We start from the raw sequence: 16,838 nt of genomic DNA on the forward strand, positions 1-16,838 counted from the left end.
GTCAGACCAGTAAGTCTGTTTTTTTTGTGTGTACCCAGAGACCTTGTTATTGCACATGCTCACTTAGTAACTTCACAATTCCTTTTTTCAGAAATTCTTGAGTGGTGGGGTGGGAGGAGCCCGGGCCTGGGGATCAGGATGCCTGGGTTCTAATCACAACCATGCAGCAGCCTGTAAAAAAGAATGCAGATTCATTGGGAAATAATTTTCTTCATGTTTCAATTTTCTATGACAGTAGTTTTAAAAAACTTAAGCTCCTTTTTATTAAGCAGTGAAAGATTAAAAAAAAAAAAACCAAACCAAACCCACTGCTGTCAAGTCGATTCTGACTCAGCAATCCTATAGGACAGCGTAGAACTGGCCCACATAGTTTCTAAGGCTGTAAGTCCTTCCTGGAGCACACTGCCACGTCTTCCTCCCAGGGAGCAGCTGGCGGGTTCGAACCGCCAACCTTTCGGTTAGCAGCTGAGAGCTTTAGCTACTGTGCCACCAGGACTCCTGAGTGAAAGATAGTTAAGAGTCAAAACAGCCAGTCTGACATCTTAGAAACAGGAAAATGATATTCGATCTTTCTAGTTTTTAATACCATTTACTCTTCTAGTTTTTTTCAGGAAGATTTAATTAAAAGAGAACATAGGTAACAGTTTTCAGTTTTGATTTTTAAAAAGGCTTGAAATAAAATTCTAACCACATCAGGTTTCTGCATGTTTCATGAGGCTCAGAGGCCTTGGGGCCTTTCATTTCCTCCTGCTCCCACACCCTGCGGTGCTTCCTGCCCCTCTGAGTACCTCTCTTCTTCAGAACCACCAGCAGGGTCAGGCTGTCCTGTGACCTTCTTTTGCAAGATGCTAATATTTCAACATTTTTAAAAATTCATTAATTTATTTCTTTTTCCTTTTTTTTTATTGTACTGTAGATAAAGGTTTACAGAACAAACTAGTTTCTCATCTGTTAGTACGCACATTGTTCTATGACACTGGTTAACAACCCCATCACATGTCAACACTCTCCCTTCTCAACCCTGGGTTTCAACATATTTTTGTAGTCTTTCACATATGACTATCATTTTACAAAACGACTTAAAAAAAAAAAAAACCAAAACTCACTGCCGTTGAGTTGATTCTGACTCAGAGTGACCCTATAGGACAGGGTAGAACTGCCCCATAGAGTTTCCAAGGAGCGCCTGGTGGATTCAAACTGCTGACCTTTTGGTTAGCAGCCATTGCTCTTAACCACTGCACCACCAGAGTTTCCATAAATATATTAGTACCTATTAAAAGTGGCTGTTGTGTTCAGACCAGGTATTTTTTTCATGCCCCACCTCCCCTTGTCTCCCACATCCGTGGGTTGTGTAACTTTGGGCACGTCACCTCCCTTCTGTAGGGCTCACTTTTTTCATCTGTTAAATGAGTAAGTCAAACTAGACAATCTCTGAAAAGGCCCTGGAACCCAGATGCTGATCACTTTCCCTCAAACCCTTCTCCAGCTTCCTGCCTGATGGCTCTTCCTGACCCCCATTCTCAGCACCAAGAGAAAGGAACAGAGATTGCAGATGTTGGGGGCTTCGCCTCACAGGTATTTTCCAACTCAGATTGGAGCTAAATGGTTTGAAGACAGGAGACTTATGTTCATTACGAGTATAGAGAAGGCTGAGCCAAGCAGGCAGGGATGTGGCCTACTGGACGGCAGGGGCAGGTTTGGTCAGGGCCACTGGGCAGGACAGGTGTGGTGAGCAACTTCCCAGGAGTAGGCAGAGAAAGGTACCATGGAACTTGGGCACCGAATGGGCTAGAGTCTCTGTCTCTCTTTCCTGGCCTTGCTGAGTGTTCTGGGGCCTTAGTCCTAGCTATGGGGTAAGACTGAGTTCAACAGTCACTACCCATCCTGGCTCCACCTCACTCCAGGAAATGCCTCCTCACCGCAGTGACCACATCCCCCCAGGTTGCCTTAGAAACACTCCACGGGGGCTGGGGGAGTTGGGGCAGAGTTGCCAAGCAACAGGTGGTGCCCTCCCTTCCGCCCTCATCTGAGGCCAACTCTCTTTACGTCTTTCAGGCAACCGTCCTGTGCCCTCCTGGCATGTGCAGGGAAGAGCCGCTCTGAAGGGTGAGAGAGGAGCCCCGGAGAGACCGAAGGTGAGGTAAGGAGTGCAGGAGGCCCTGTAGGTGGGTGGGGGGTCTGGGGGAGAGAGAGGTGGGCAGAGACAAATAGGAGATGGAGATGCGCCAGAGACTGTGCAAAGCTGGAGAGACAGGGACAGGTGCAGGGTGGCGCTTGAGACCGGTGTGACAGCAGATTCAGTGGACCTAAAGAGGGCAAGACCAACTTCATGAGGGTCTGCAAGGGGGCAGAGGTGGCCTGAGGAGTGAGTGCACACATAGGAGCAGGGGCAGGGGCAGGGGCAGGGGAAGGGCCTGGAGGGAGGTTCCCATTTCCTCACCCACCACTTCCTCTCTAGGCGGGAGAGACCTGAGAGGACCTAGACGGGAAGCAAGAAGCCTTTGGGGCTCTTAATGTTCTGTCTGCAGCACCTTGGGGTCTGGGAGGGAAATGGTATTTGGAAAGGGACTGGGGCTCTGAGCAGGAGGGGCCTGGCTGGGGACTAAGGTAGGTTTCTGCTGGTCTCTCTGGCCCCATTTGGCTCTTTTCTGCCTTTTCTGAGTGCGCTGTCTCCTCTGTTTCTGCCTGGGCCTGTCTCTCAGGCTAGACACGAGTCCTTCTCCTTGTCTCTTTCGCTTTCTTTGACACTTGCTGTTTCTCTCCCTCTATCAATTGTGCCATATCTGTCTCACTTGCTTCCTCTCCTGACCCCTGTGTCTCCCAGATGCCTTCAACTCCAGGGCAGCCCACTGGGCACATGGAGGGGCCCCCTGCCTCAGAGTCAGCCTCGTGGTCCCCGCTCCCCTGCGGGCCCTGTGTTCCCATCATGCTGGCCCTGGCCTGCCTCGCTGCTCTCTTCCTGCTGACCACAGCTGTGTTGGCCGAACGCCTGTTCCGCCGCTCTCCCCGCCTAGACCCCAGCAACCGCACTCCCACGCTGGTCTGGCGCCCCGGAGGAGAGCTGTGGATTGAGCCTACGGGCACCCCCCGAGAGCGCTCCGAGGACTGGTATGGCTCTGCAGTCCCCCTGCTGATGGACGGGGCCCCAGAGGCCCTCAACCCCGGGGGCACCTTGGAGGCCCGAGCAACAGCCCCATCTGCTCCTTCTGCCCCTCACTCCCCTCCCAGCTCCTTGGTCTTCCAGGCTCCACCCCAGGTCCCAGCCCGCAGCACCTTCTGTGTGCCCCAGCCCTGGGAGGAAAGGTCCCACAACACAGGCATGGTGAGCTGGGCTGAGCCTGAGCCAAGGCCAGGGGACAGTGTGTACTTGGGGAGCCCTCGGGCCCAGAGGCATCGGCCTGGCAGCCCTGAGCCTGGATGGGGACTTCAGCCTCTGGTCACCCTGGAGCAGATCTCCGCTTTCTGGAGGCGTGAAGGCCGGACCAGCGTGGGGTTCTGAATGCTCAGGGACTGGAAGACTGGCTACAGCTTTCTAGAGACCAGTGAGGAAGGCCCTACAGCAAGGCTGAAGCCTAAGGCCATCCTGGGGAAGAATGCTTCTCCCAGGTCTTTCACTTCTGGATCTCAATTCCCCTGGACCTGGATGGTGGGTAGGCGAGGTGTGGACGGAGCCTGGGTGGCGGGGGAAGCATCGAGTGCCTCTGCTTAGCTGCCCAGGGCTGTGGCCCAGGGAACTGGGTTGGGTGGTTCAATTCTGGGCCAGAGCCTCCAAGACTACATTCCAGATTAAGAATTCAAGTTAGCAGACATGCAGGAAATGGCATCGATCCCAGCCGCTTCAGCCTTCCTTCAGTGAGCACCTAAAATCCTCCCTATCAATAAAGGAGTCTCAAATATGCTAAAGAACAGACTGTGGTCATAACAAGTGTTGGCATGTTAGTGAGAGATGACAGGAGTCCAGTTCCCCAAATCTATAAATCTTATCCCTCCTTAACGCTCATCCTCATGAAGTCCTCCAAAAAAATATAGAGAGGACATGACCAGGCAAAGGAACATTTTATTACATACGAGCTGTGGTTTTGACCCCAAAATTGCAATGAGGAACTTGGTGAGCCAACTGGAGGGGTTCTTCTTACCTGGAGTTGGGACCTAGAGTCAAAGAAGGCCAACAGGCCACCTTTGCCCAGCCTGGTAAGGCCCTGCACACATCTCAGCCTTCGTGGTGGGGAAAGCCGAGCCTAGAAGAACTGAGTTTGAGCCAATGCAGAGAGGAGAACTGCAGGACAGGGCAGCTCTCAAATGTGGCCTTCGGGCCATCCTCCCACCAAGCCTGCTGGAGTGACCCCCAGAGACAGCTTTGCCCAAAGATAGACCTACTTACAATGCTCTACCCCATAGCATAAAAAAAATATCCCCCAAATGCCCTTGGCCCTACTAGCCATCTGTATCAGCAGACCTCCCTTTTGGGGGCGGAGCCAGAGGATGGGGGAGTGGAAGGAGTTTCCATTTCCCGGGTCTGATTTTCCAAACTTCAGTCATGAACATCAGGCTCTTTGCCACCTGCACTATTATTTACCACATTTTTTCTTTAAATTGGCTTGCTGTTTGCATAATAAATTTATTTTAAAAGGAATCTTTATTGTATCACTTCTGTAAATGGAAAACCAGTATCACTTACCTATAAATAGAAGGTAAAAATGAAAATAAATACAATGTAAACAAAGTTCTTAAATTCTAAATTTAAAGACCTTAAATTCTTCTCTGCTGGAGGCACTGAACTAAATACCTGTTCTTTCTTTGTAAAAAAAAAAAAAAAAAAAAGGCGAGGGGGGAGTTTGGTGGAGATGAGCAAGTGTTAGATATTCTAGCACCAAACCAAAACCTTCTCCTGAAAGTACTAAGAATGCTGAAAACCAAAAGCAAACCAAACCCATTGCTGTCGAGTCGATTCCAACTCATAGTGACCCTACAGGACAGAGTAAAATTGCCCCACAGAGCTTCCAAGTAGTGCCTGGCGGATTCAAACTGCCAACCTTTTGGTTAGCAGCTGTAGCACTTGACCACTACACCACCGGGGTTTCCAAGAATACTGAAAGCCCCTGTAAAAGGAACAGTGATTCTGTGTTATTTAACACTGGGCAGGAACCCCCAACTCCAGACACACCTGGGGAAACACTCTTCTGGGCTGAGGCCAACACTCAGCTCTCTCTGCTCAGGAGGGCTGGGGGGGTACCTGGAGCCCCAGCCTCCTCTACAATTCCTTGGATACTGGAAGTTGAAGGAACAGCTGAGGGAATGAGCAGCCCCCAGACTGAGGAACACCAGTGTCTGCAGACCAAGAGCTGGCCCAAGCCCTCTCATCAGGTGCACTCATCCAGCATGGTTCTGAGAACCTGCTCAAGGCGAGGCCCTGGAAAAGGGAGGAGTCAGATCTGACCCCTGCCCTCAAGGAGCTCACAGTCTCTCTAGGGTTTGGGAAATGGAGGTAGGAGTGAGGTAAGACAGACCCATAAGTGATACAAGCTGGCGATCAGGGCTCCTGTCCCATCTCTGTCTCTTATGAACTTGGTAACTATTTCATTTTTCATGATCACCATCAGCTGACAGGACTGGGTTGTGGGACTACTTCCACCAGGAGTTAACAGTCTACCAGGTGTTCAGAGATTAGATGCCTACATGCCAAGTGTTCAGGATGGAGAGTACACTGTGGAAAGGATTCCAGGTGTCATGGATTGAATCGTGTCCCCCCAAAATATGTGTCAACTTGGCTAGGCCATGATCCCCAGTATTGCGTCATTGTCCACCATTTTGTCATCTGGTGTGATTTTCCTGTGTGTTGTGGATTCTACCTCTGTGATGTTAATGACGCAGGATTAAAGGCAGTTATGTTAATGAGCACTATCTACAAGATTAGGTTGTGTCTTAAGCCAATCTCTTTTGAGATATAAATGAGAGAAGCAAGCAGAGAGACATGTGAACCTCATACTATCAAGAAACAAGAGCCAGGGAATAGTGTGTCCTTTAGACCCAGGGTCCCTGTGCTGAGAAGCCCCTTGACCGGGGAAGATTGATGACAAGGACCTTGCCCTGAAGCTAACAGAGAGACAAAGCCTTCCCCCGGAGCTGGCACCCTGAATTTGGGCTTCTACCCTCCTAGACTGTGGGAGAATAAATTTCTCTTTGTTAAAGCTATCCACTTGTGGTCACAGCGGTACAAGATCTCTGGCTGTTAACCTGGCTCTGTCATCCATTCACTTGGAAACTTCAGAAAAATAATCTTCTAAATTGCTGGGTCTCATATTCTTTATCTGAACAACAAACAAACAAGTTGAAAGTTAAACAAGATTCTCCATTAGGACTCTTCCAGCTGTGACATTTGAGGATGATAACCGTAGTGGCATAGTGGTTAAGTGCTACGGCTGCTAACCAAAAGTTTGGCAGTTTGAATCCGCCAGGCCCTCTTTGGAAACTCTATGGGGCAGTTCTACTCTGTTCTATAGGGTTGCTATGAGTCGGAATCGACTTGACGGCAGTGGGTAGCAGGTAGTGGTAACATAAAATAAAAGATGGATGGATGGATGGGTGGGTGGATGGGCTGATGAATGGGAGAATGGATGGGAGGATATATAGATATTTGGATGGGAGAATGAATTGGTGGATGAATGAATGTATGGATGAGTGGATGGGTAGATAAAAGGATAGATGAATGAATGGATGCATGGATGGATGTGATCTTTTTGAGACAGCCCAACTTGCTATCCCCAGAATCATCTTTATATTCCCAACCTCAGAACGGCCTAAAACATAAAAGGAGCCTAATGAAAGGGAATGATGAGTAAGTGAATGGATAAATAGATGTATTCATTTTACCCTTTCTCCTTTATTTTCAGTGTATCTCTCATTTTTGACACCATCTTATTAGTTTCTCATGTGGATTCCCTCTTTTAGGTCTTTAGGTATTTAAAACATATTTATTATATTATTTCCTGAATTATTATCTAATAATTCTATTATCTGCAGTTCTAGGGTGGGAGCTAATCCTGCTGCTTGTTGTGTCTGCTTACTTCCATTAATGAAAGATTGTTTCCCCTTACATTTTGTGTTGTGAACTTGGCTTTAGCAGGACTCATCAGTGGGAATCCATGTGGCCAGGTTTGAGGTATGCCTCTCTGGAGAGGTTTTGTGTTTGCTTTTGCCAAGGGTACTTCAGAAATATTACCAACCCTGGATAACTTTCTTTGTTAATTTTATTTGGGCTTCCCAGGCCATGCAGACAGTGTAAACTTGAACCCCAAGCCCAAGTGAGAGGAAGCCACTGGTTATGAATTCTCAGGCTGGAACTTTTATTCCCACCAGGTCACAGGGTGAGATAGATAAAGTTCTTTTGTGCTTCCCAGGGTGTTGGGTAGATTTTTTTCTAGTCCATTCTTTCACTAAGGGTGTAGCTTCTTAAGGGTCCCAGCAGTTTTCAAATCCCCAAGCAAGGCGTCATCTCCAATCCCTAAACACAAAACCAAACCCACTGCCATCGAGTCGATTGGAACTCATAGCCACACTGTAGGACAGAGTAAAATTGCCCCAATAGGTTTTCTAGGGTTGTAAATCTTGATAGAAGCAGATGGACTCCGCTTTCTCCCACAGAGCACTGGTGGGTTCAAACTACTAACCTTTCAGTTAGCAGCCGAGCACTTAACCACTGCATCATCAGGGCCTCCAGTCCCTAAGTGGGTGTAAAACCCAAGCCTCTTTCTTACCAAGATCTGTAACCACATCCAGAGTCTCTCTCCTGAGGTCAAAACCTGTCTAACATTCTCCTAGATACACCCTGTGAATGCCTAAAAACGATCTCAGGTCATATGACCACTCCCCACTGAGCTGATCCTCTCTAAACTTCACCCTTGGCTCCTTCCTCCCCCTCCCTCAGAACTCTCATGTGTCCTTGGGTTCTGCCCACTTCTCTCCATGACTGCTTCCATGATCCTGGTTTTGATCCACTCATTGCTTATTTTTCTTAAGTGGTCTCCTGCCTCCATTTTCCACTTCACACTTACAGTGAGTCTCTTAAATATGCTTAAAAGGTTTTCCAACTCCCGTAATTCCAACAAATACTTCCTTTCCTTTTGGCAACAAATCAACCAAATCCCAAAGGACTATCAACTGCTCAGACACAAGGTATCTAAATCCTTTCAGCTACAGTGTGTCCCAGAGCTCCTAGAGCTTTCATTCGGGTTCCCAACATGCCGGGGAGGTATAATATGATCCTATTGGACTTATCCTGGTGTACTTAACTCTATTATAAGGATCTTGGAAATAAAGAAAGCCTGAATTTAGCACTTTCCTGATTAAAACCCATCAACGACATCTAAAGCTCAAATCCCTAACAGAGCTTCAAGGCCGCTCACTATCTGGCTGCTGTCAACCTCTGTAAGAGGCATAATTCTAAAAATGTCTCCTCAAGCTTTCCATCCTCTGGTTATTCAATCAAAGACTAATCTAGTGACTGTTGTAAAGGGAGTCTGAAGATGTAATTAAGGTTCTAGGCCTTAGGATAAGGATGTTATCAGGAATTATTTGAGTGGGTCTTATATGATCACATGAACCCTTAAAAGCCAAGAATTTTATCCAGCTACAGTCAGAGATATGTGGTGGAAAGGAAAACCAGAGGAGAGATGAGGAAAAAGGGAAGGTCAAAGAGATTCAAAGCGTGAGAAGGATTCTACCCACCATTGCTAGCTTTGAAGATGGAAGAAGGGGGCCATGAGTCAAGGAATACAAGCAACATTTAGAAGCTGAGAGTGGCCCCTGGCTACAGCCAGTAAGAAACAGAAACCTCAGTCTTATAGCCAAGTGGAACTGAATTCTGACAACAACTTGAATGAGCTTGAAAGTAGACTCATTCCCAGAGGCTCCAGAAAGGAGCAAAGCCCTACTGACGCCTTCATTTTCTCTTTGTCAAACCCAGAGCAGAGAGGCAGGTTGTGTACTAAATAATTAACCTTACCCCAAGAGAGGTCTGGCCTTTGACCTCAGCTCCTGGGAAGTCACCTCTAAGCCTTGGAATATCCTGCTTGATAAGGGTGTTTTTGTTTACCTGGGGGACTTGGGCCATGCCAGGCTGTATATGTTAACAATGTAATTTATGATGGGGCTTTGGGCCAAGCAGTATCAGCTCGATCTCCAGAGGGGCTGGGGACCAAGTTCGGCCATGCAGTTGGTCAACCATGGCTATGTAAACAACCCCCAATAAAAGCTCTGGAACCAAGGCTCAGGTGAGCTTCCCTGGTTGGCGATACTCCATGAGTACTGTCATACATTGTTATTGGGAGAAGTTAGCCCTGGGAGAGGGAAATTGGGAGCTTTATGCTTAGAATGCATCTGCTCCATTCTCCTCTTCCCTTGGCTGATTTTAAACTGTATCCTTTTACTGTAAATAAACAATAACCATGAGTACAACAGCTTTCAGTGAGCTCTGTGAGGCCTTCTAATGCACTATCAAACCTGAAAGTTGTCTTGGGATACTCCAAACTTTCAGCTGATGTCAGAAATGAGGGTGGTCTTAGGGACTCCTGAACTTTGCACACCTGGACTATGCTGTGCCCAGACTTTTCACTTAAAGAACTGTAAAATAACAAATGAGTGTTGTTATAAGCTGCTAAGTTTGTGGTAATTTGTTACATCAGCAATAGAAAACTAATACAACTTCTCTACCTCCTCTACTCATCATTCCTTACCTCAATCAACCTTGGCCTTCTCTATGCTCCAGCCACACTGAACTTTTTTCTTCCACTCTAGGCACCTTTATACATACTGTTCCCTCCCTAGAAGATTCATCTCCTTTCCTTACTCCTCACTTATCCTAGATAATTCTTACTCTTTAGGTCTCGACCTAGCTGTCACTTTCTAAGGAGGCCTTCCCCATAGGTAAAAATAGTAGAAAATGATGCTATATTAAGTCTAATGTGGACCCTGTATCAGTTAAGGATGCTCTATGCTTCAAGTAACAGCATAACAACAGTTAAAGTTATCTAGTTATTAAATGCCTCGACAATAAGTCTTAGGAAACTGTGGGAAGTCAATATACTGAGTATGCCGGTATGGAGGCTTGAAATGAATTTGGGGTCTCCATAGCCTTCTTGGGCCATAGCACCATCCCTAAACCACATTCTAGAAACCTCCTATCAGTTCTTCTTTTATTGGTCAAAACCATGTCACATGTTACCATGTTACAAAAGAGTCTGAGAAATCAAATAACCTGCAAGGAAAAATGGGATAGCTGTGAGTAAACTAGACAGATTGTGATTCATCCCTGGCACTCAGCTCATCCCAAACAAAATCAGGGCTGCGTTAGCAAGAAAGAAGAGTAGGGGATAGGGGTGATGATGATAGGATAGGTAATGAAGATTGTCTGCCACAGCACTATATATATATATATATATATATATATATATATATATATATATATATATACACATATATATATATCCTTATGTCATGGATTGAATTATGTTCCCCCAAAAAATGTGTGTATCAACTTGGTTAGGCCATGCTTCCCAGTATTTAGTGGTTGTCCTCCATTTTGTGATTGTAAATTTATGTTAAAAAGATTAAGGTGAGATTGTAACAGCACCCTTACTCAGGTCACCTCCCTGATCCAATGTAAAGAGAATTTCTCCGGGGCGTGGCCTGCACCGTCTTTTATCTCTCAAGAGATAAAAGGAAAGGGAAGCAGACAGAGAGTTGGGGACCTCATATCACTAAGAAAGCAGCACCGGGAGCAGAGCGCCTCCCTTGGACTTGGAGTCCCTGCACCTGAGAAGCTCATCTACCAGGGGAAGATTGAGGACAAAGACCTTCCTCCAGAGCCAACTGAGAGAGAAAGGCTTCCCCTGGAGCCTACGCCCTGAATTTGGACTTTTAGCCTACTTTACTGTGAGGAAATAAATTTCTCTTTGTTAAAACCATCCACTTGTGGTATTTCTGTTACAGCAGCACTAGATGACTAAGACACAGTATACTATATTTTTGCCATATATTATGGCTCATCTTGCCATGTATTATAGCCAAATAACTCTGTTAATAACAAATAGCATTTCTTTCAATAAAACCAATCATTTGCTACATAAACCAACCTTGAAACTGAAAAATATAAAAACTTTGTAATATAATAAACAATGAAAATATTCTATCAATAAAAACAAATGTAACAACCGATGGCTGCCCTGACAAGGAACACAACAGAGAATCCCTGATGGAGCAGGAGAACAGTGGGTTGCAGACCTCAAATTCTCATAAAAAGATCAGACTTTATTGTCTGACTGAGACTAGAGGAACTCCGGAGGTCATGGTTCCCGGGCCTTCTGTTAACCCAAGACTGGAACCATTCCCAAAGCCAACTCTTCAGACAGGGATTGGACTGGACTATAAGACAGAAAATGATACTGGTGAGGAGTGAGCTTCCTGGCTCAAGTAGACACGAGATTATGTGGGCAGCACCCGTCTGGAGGCAAGATGAGAAGGCAGAGGAGGACTGGAGCTGGTTGAATGGACATGGGGAATACAGGGTGGAGAGGAGGAGTGTGCTATCTCATTAGGGGCTGATCAGCTAGGAGTACATAACAAGGTATATATAAGTTTTTGTGTGAGAGACTGACTTGATTTGTAAACTTTCACTTAAAGGACAATAAATTTAAAAAAGAAAGAAAAAATGTACATTACTGAAAAAATTAAAGAAGAACTAAATAAACGGAAGGATGATTTGTGTTCATGGGTTGGAAGACTTAATATTGTTAAGGTGTCAACACTACTGAATGCAATCTATGGACTCAATGCAATCCCCATCAAAATTCCAGCAGCCTTCTTAGCAGGAATGGAGTCAATCCTCAAATTTACATGGAATGACAAATCAAACCCATTGCTGTCAAGCTGATTCCGACTCATAGAAATCCTATAGAACAGAGTAGAACTGCCCCGTAGGGTTTCCAAGGAGCAGCCGATGGATTCAAACTGCTGACTTTTGGTTAGCAGGTGAGTTCTTAAGCACTGCACCACCAGGGCTCCATATGGAATGACAAAAAAATAAAATAAAACCCATCACCATCGAGTCAATTCCAACGCATAGTGACCCTGTAGGACAGAGTAGAACTGCCTCATAGAGTTTCCAAGGAGCACCTGGTGGATTCAAACTGCCGATCTTTTGGTTAGCAACCATAGCACTTAAACACTATGCCACCAGGGTTTCCATGGAAGGACAAGGGGCCCCAAATAGACAATGCAATCTTGAAAAAGAAGAACAAAGTAGTAGGACTTATACCTCCTGATTTCAAAACATACTATAAAGTTATAGTAATCAAAACAGCCTGGTACTGGTATAATGATAGAGATATAGACCAAAGGAATAGAATTGGTAGTCTAGAAGTAAACCCATACATGAAGGGTCAGTTGGTTTTTGACAAGGGTGATAAGTTTTTGATGGGAAAAGAAGAGTCTCTTTAAAAATGGTGCTGAAACAACTGGGTTTCCACATGCAAAAAAATGAAGGAGGATCCATACCTTACACTATATACAAAAATTAATTCAAAACGGGTTAAGAACCCAAACATGAAATCTAAAACTATAAAACCCTTAGAAGAAAACATAAGGGTAATGCCTTGCGAAGCTTTTAACAATGGTTTCTTAGATATGACACCAAAAGCACAATCAGCAAAAGGCAAAGAGATGAATAAGACTACATCAAAATAAAAAAGGATTTTATTATAACAAGTAAAGAGACAACCCAAAGATTGGGAGAAAATTTTTGGAAGCCATGTCTGATAAAGGTTTAATATTCAAAACACATAAAGAACTCCCACAACTGAACAACAAAAAGATAAAAACCCAATGAAAAAAATGGGCAAAGGTCTTGAAAAGACATTTCACCCAAGAAGATAAACAAATGGCCAACAAACACATGAAAATATACTCAACGTCATTAGTCATTGTTGTTTTTGTTAGTTGCCGTTGAGTAGGTTCTGACTCATGGTGACCTTATGTATAACAGAATGAAATGTTGCCTGGTCCTATGCCATCTCCATGATCTTTGATATGTTTGAACCTAGTGTTGCATTTATTGTGTCAATCCATCTCATTGGGGGTTTCTCTTGTTTTTGCTGACCTTCTACTTTACCAAACATGATGTCCTTTTCTTGTTATTGGTCTTTGTTGATGATGTATCTAATGTAAGCAAGACGAAATCTTGCCATCCTTGCTTCTAACAAGCATTCTGATTGTATTTCTTCTAAGACTTATTTGTTCATTCTTCTGGCAGTCTGTGGTATATTCAATATTCCTCACCCTCACCACAATTCACATATGTCAATTCTGTTTTCTTTTTTTCATTGTCCAGCTTTCACATACATATGAGGTATTAGTCATTAACCCAAAAACCCAGTGCCGCTATGAGTCAGAATCGACTCGACGGCAGTGGGTTATTAGTCATTAGGGAGATGCAAATCAAAACTACAACGAGATAACACTTCATTCCCACTGGAATAGGTATGATTTAAAGAAAAAAGGAAATCAACAGATGTTGGCGAGGATGTGGAGCAATTGGAATACATATCTGTTGCTAGTAACATAGGTCAAAGACTGTAACTCTGAAGACAGTGACCTATTCCCTGTAGCAGAATAGGTGGTGATGATGGTAGGGCCAAGAGGAGCCCGTCCTCAGGTGACTGAGAGGAGGCCTGCATGGCTGACAGGGGACGTGCACAGCAAAGAGAAGGGCCTGCTTGCTCGCACGGGCCAAGAGGAGCTGAGAGAGCTGTCCTGCACTGAAGAAGGGAGGATCATGCTCTCCATTTCAGGGGAGCCTTCCAGACATTGCCTACATGCTTCCTGATCTTGATCCTGTGCTGTAGCCTGCTGATCTTGATCCCAAGATCTTACGTAAGTAACCCTGTTACTTACTTAAGAAACTACTTAATGCAAGTATGGTCTGTAAGTTCTGTGTGGCCATCGCAATGGGTTATTGAACACAGCAAAGAAGTAGAGAGCGCCATGGGGTGGAAGGATGGTGTCAGAATTGGTAAAAAGGTTGGAGAGTTGAGGTATGCCTGACCTCCACCTCATAGGAATCAGCTTTTTGCTGATGGTGATTCTCATTATCCCCACAAAGTTAGACAGGTTCTGATGCTACTATTACTACTACCCTTTTACAGACCCCCGTCAAGTACTCATCAGAGAACTGATCAGTGCATGTGTGTGAGGAAACTACTCTAGGACAAGGAATGAACCTTTTGAAAGGATTAGAGGGAAGTGCCCAGGGATCACATATGGCCAGGATCAATGCCTTTTCAATTCAGGCAGAGTAGAAAAACTGATAATTCACAAGCCATTGGGTAGAGAACTCAGGAAGGTCTTGCTTCAGTAGTGGAGAATAATTAGCCCTAGACTGAGCACTGTTCTGGACCTGACTAACAAATTAAAAAGATTACAAAATATATGACATCCAGTGAAGTAAAATTCACAATGTCTGGCAGGCAATCAAAGATTCCCAGACATGAAAAGAGTTAGGAAAACATGACCCATAATGCAGAGAATAATCAATCAATTGAAACCAACCCAGAACTGCACAGATGTTAGAATTAGCAGAAAAAGGCATTTAAACAGCTATTATTACTATATTCCATATATTCAAAAAGTTGAGTAGAGACATTAAGATATAAAAAAGACATAAGACAAATTTCTAGAAATGAAAATTACAATATTAAAGATGAATGGAATGAACAGTCAATTAGATATTGCAAAAGAAAAGATTACTGAACTCGAAGCCATAGCAATAGAAATTATCCACAATGAAACACATAGAGAAAAAAGAATTAAAAAAAATGAGAAGCGCATCGGAGAACTGTGGGACAACTTCAAGCAACCTAATATATGAGTAATTGGAGTCCTGAACAAGAGTAGAGACAAAGGAGCACATAAAAAACATTTTAAGAAATAATGTCTGAAAATTTTCCAAACTTGATGAATATTGTAAACCTAAAGACCCAAAAAGCTCAGAGAATCTCACACACAAGAAATTACATCAAGATACATCATGATCAAATTGCTCAAAACCAACAGTAAAGTGAAAAATCTTAAAAGTAGCCAGAGAAAAATTGAAAGACAAAGAAAGCAGATTAGTGGTTACCAGGGGTTTAGAGGAGGAGGGAATGGGCAGTGACTGCTAATAGGAACAGGGTTTCTTTATAGGATAATGAAACATTCTGGAACTAGAGAGTAGTTATGGTTGCAGAGTTTTGTAACTATACTAAAAACCACTAAAGTGTACACTTTAAAAGGGTGAGTTTCTGGTATGCAATTATATCTCAATTTTTAAAAAATAATTTTTAAAAAAGCAGCCAGAGGTAAAGGGCATGTTATGTACAGAGAAACAAAGATAAAGCCAATGAAAGATTTATTGTTGGAAACAATGTGAGAAGTAAGTGAAGCAATATCTTTAAAGTACTGAAATTTTTAAAAATTCAGTCTAGGAGAGGATTCAAGATGGCAGCCTAGTCAGATGCACCACATTGTACCTCTATAGCAAAGACCCAAGAAACAAAGTGAAACAGATACAGATGACAACCCTGGAACTCTGAGCATCAAATGAAAGGATTTAGAATTAATTCAAACACTGGCTGGAAAAAGAAACTGAATGACAGCAGTGAACAGGGAAGAGATATGAAGTAGAGGTGCCCTGCCAGCAGCCCAGCATAGTGGGGCCATTTTGAGACAAAGACAGCAGCAACCCTGTGTGAGGGGCACAGGAAGACAACATCACAGAACTTCCAGTAGGAGAAAGAAAAACAGTGTCAACATACCTGGAGTGAAGCAAGGTTAGTAGGATATGAACTCAAGCTAAGGAGGGAAAGTACAGGAGGGAGGATGAGAGTTTCAGGGATCCTGGCATACACATAGCATAGAGGGAGCCAGGACCCAAAGATAGGGAGACTCTGTAGGGGTGGTATCTGACCCATAGGGCAGGTGGCAAGCACAAAGCAATAAATGAACCCCCCTTTATTTTTATCTCTCTTTCCTGCCCTCCCTGGCTGGCTGCCCCATCTCTCTCCCCCAGAGAGAGTGCCTTTGTGCCCCGGCCACTCCCATCCCTTCCCTGCCAATGGGAGTGCCTACACGACCCCCAGCTTCCCACTCTGCCCCTCCCCTACCTGGGAAAGTCCCTGTGGGACCCTGGCTGCCCACCCCACCCCTCTGCCACTAGGCAGAATGCCTGTGTGACTCCCAACTGACCAACACACCCCCTCTGACAGAGGGAGCACCTCAGTGCTTCTTGGATGCCTGCCTTGCTCCTCGCCCATTGCCAGTCCAGTTGGTGAGCAACTGTGAGCATCCTCATACTGCTGGATAGTGCCCACACAATATACCCTTAGCTGTGTCACATGTACAGTGAACACTGATGAGGGCTTGTCCTGCCGGCCAGTGTTCTGTCCAGCTGGAGGCAGGAAGCGAACGCCCCTGTGATGGCAGACAAGCAATCACTGAAGCAGGCCCAACATGCCCGCACTGATAAATCAAAACAAAAAAGTATAAATAAAACAACACCTTAACGCCTCAGAGACAACAGACAACATCAAATCATAAAGAGAAATGAGACAAGATGGCTCAACCAAATAACCAAAATAAAAAGGAAAAGATGTAATGGAACTGCCTGAAAAGGAGCTCCAAAAGCTTATATACAGAGTCCTCAAAGAGATCAAGGAAAACACAGACAAACCCCTAGAAGAATTCAGGAATACAATAAAGAACAAAATGACAAATTAAAAAGACAATTAGAAATCATACAAAAACTGCAACTA

The 16,838-nt window shown here is 44.6% G+C and overlaps 1 protein-coding gene across 3 annotated transcripts; it reads left to right on the forward strand.

Moving 5' to 3' along the window:
• The first annotated feature begins 1,407 nt into the window (after positions 1–1,407).
• C12H16orf54 (chromosome 12 C16orf54 homolog) lies at positions 1,408–14,939 on the forward strand. 3 transcript variants are annotated; one of them, XM_064295836.1, is made up of 4 exons: positions 1,408–1,575; positions 2,056–2,140; positions 2,459–2,607; positions 2,825–14,939. In XM_064295836.1, the coding sequence occupies exon 4, from the start codon at positions 2,825–2,827 to the stop codon at positions 3,497–3,499; it is 675 nt and encodes a 224-aa protein (XP_064151906.1). In that variant the 5' UTR covers positions 1,408–1,575; positions 2,056–2,140; positions 2,459–2,607; the 3' UTR covers positions 3,500–14,939. The 3 variants fall into 3 exon arrangements, with proteins under 3 accessions (XP_064151906.1, XP_003418898.1, XP_023414695.1); XM_003418850.4 differs by lacking the exon at positions 2,459–2,607; XM_023558927.2 differs by lacking the exon at positions 2,459–2,607 and having other exon boundaries at positions 2,056–2,135.
• Positions 14,940–16,838: the final 1,899 nt, after the last annotated feature.

This window comes from Loxodonta africana, chromosome 12, assembly GCF_030014295.1.
Source record: "Loxodonta africana isolate mLoxAfr1 chromosome 12, mLoxAfr1.hap2, whole genome shotgun sequence".
NCBI classification, from domain to species: domain Eukaryota; kingdom Metazoa; phylum Chordata; class Mammalia; order Proboscidea; family Elephantidae; genus Loxodonta; species Loxodonta africana.

What these genes read in the sequence shown, in the direction of transcription:
- C12H16orf54 (XM_064295836.1), top strand. Translation starts at nt 2,825, where the DNA reads ATGCCTTCAACTCCAGGGCAGCCCACTGGGCACATGGAGGGGCCCCCT.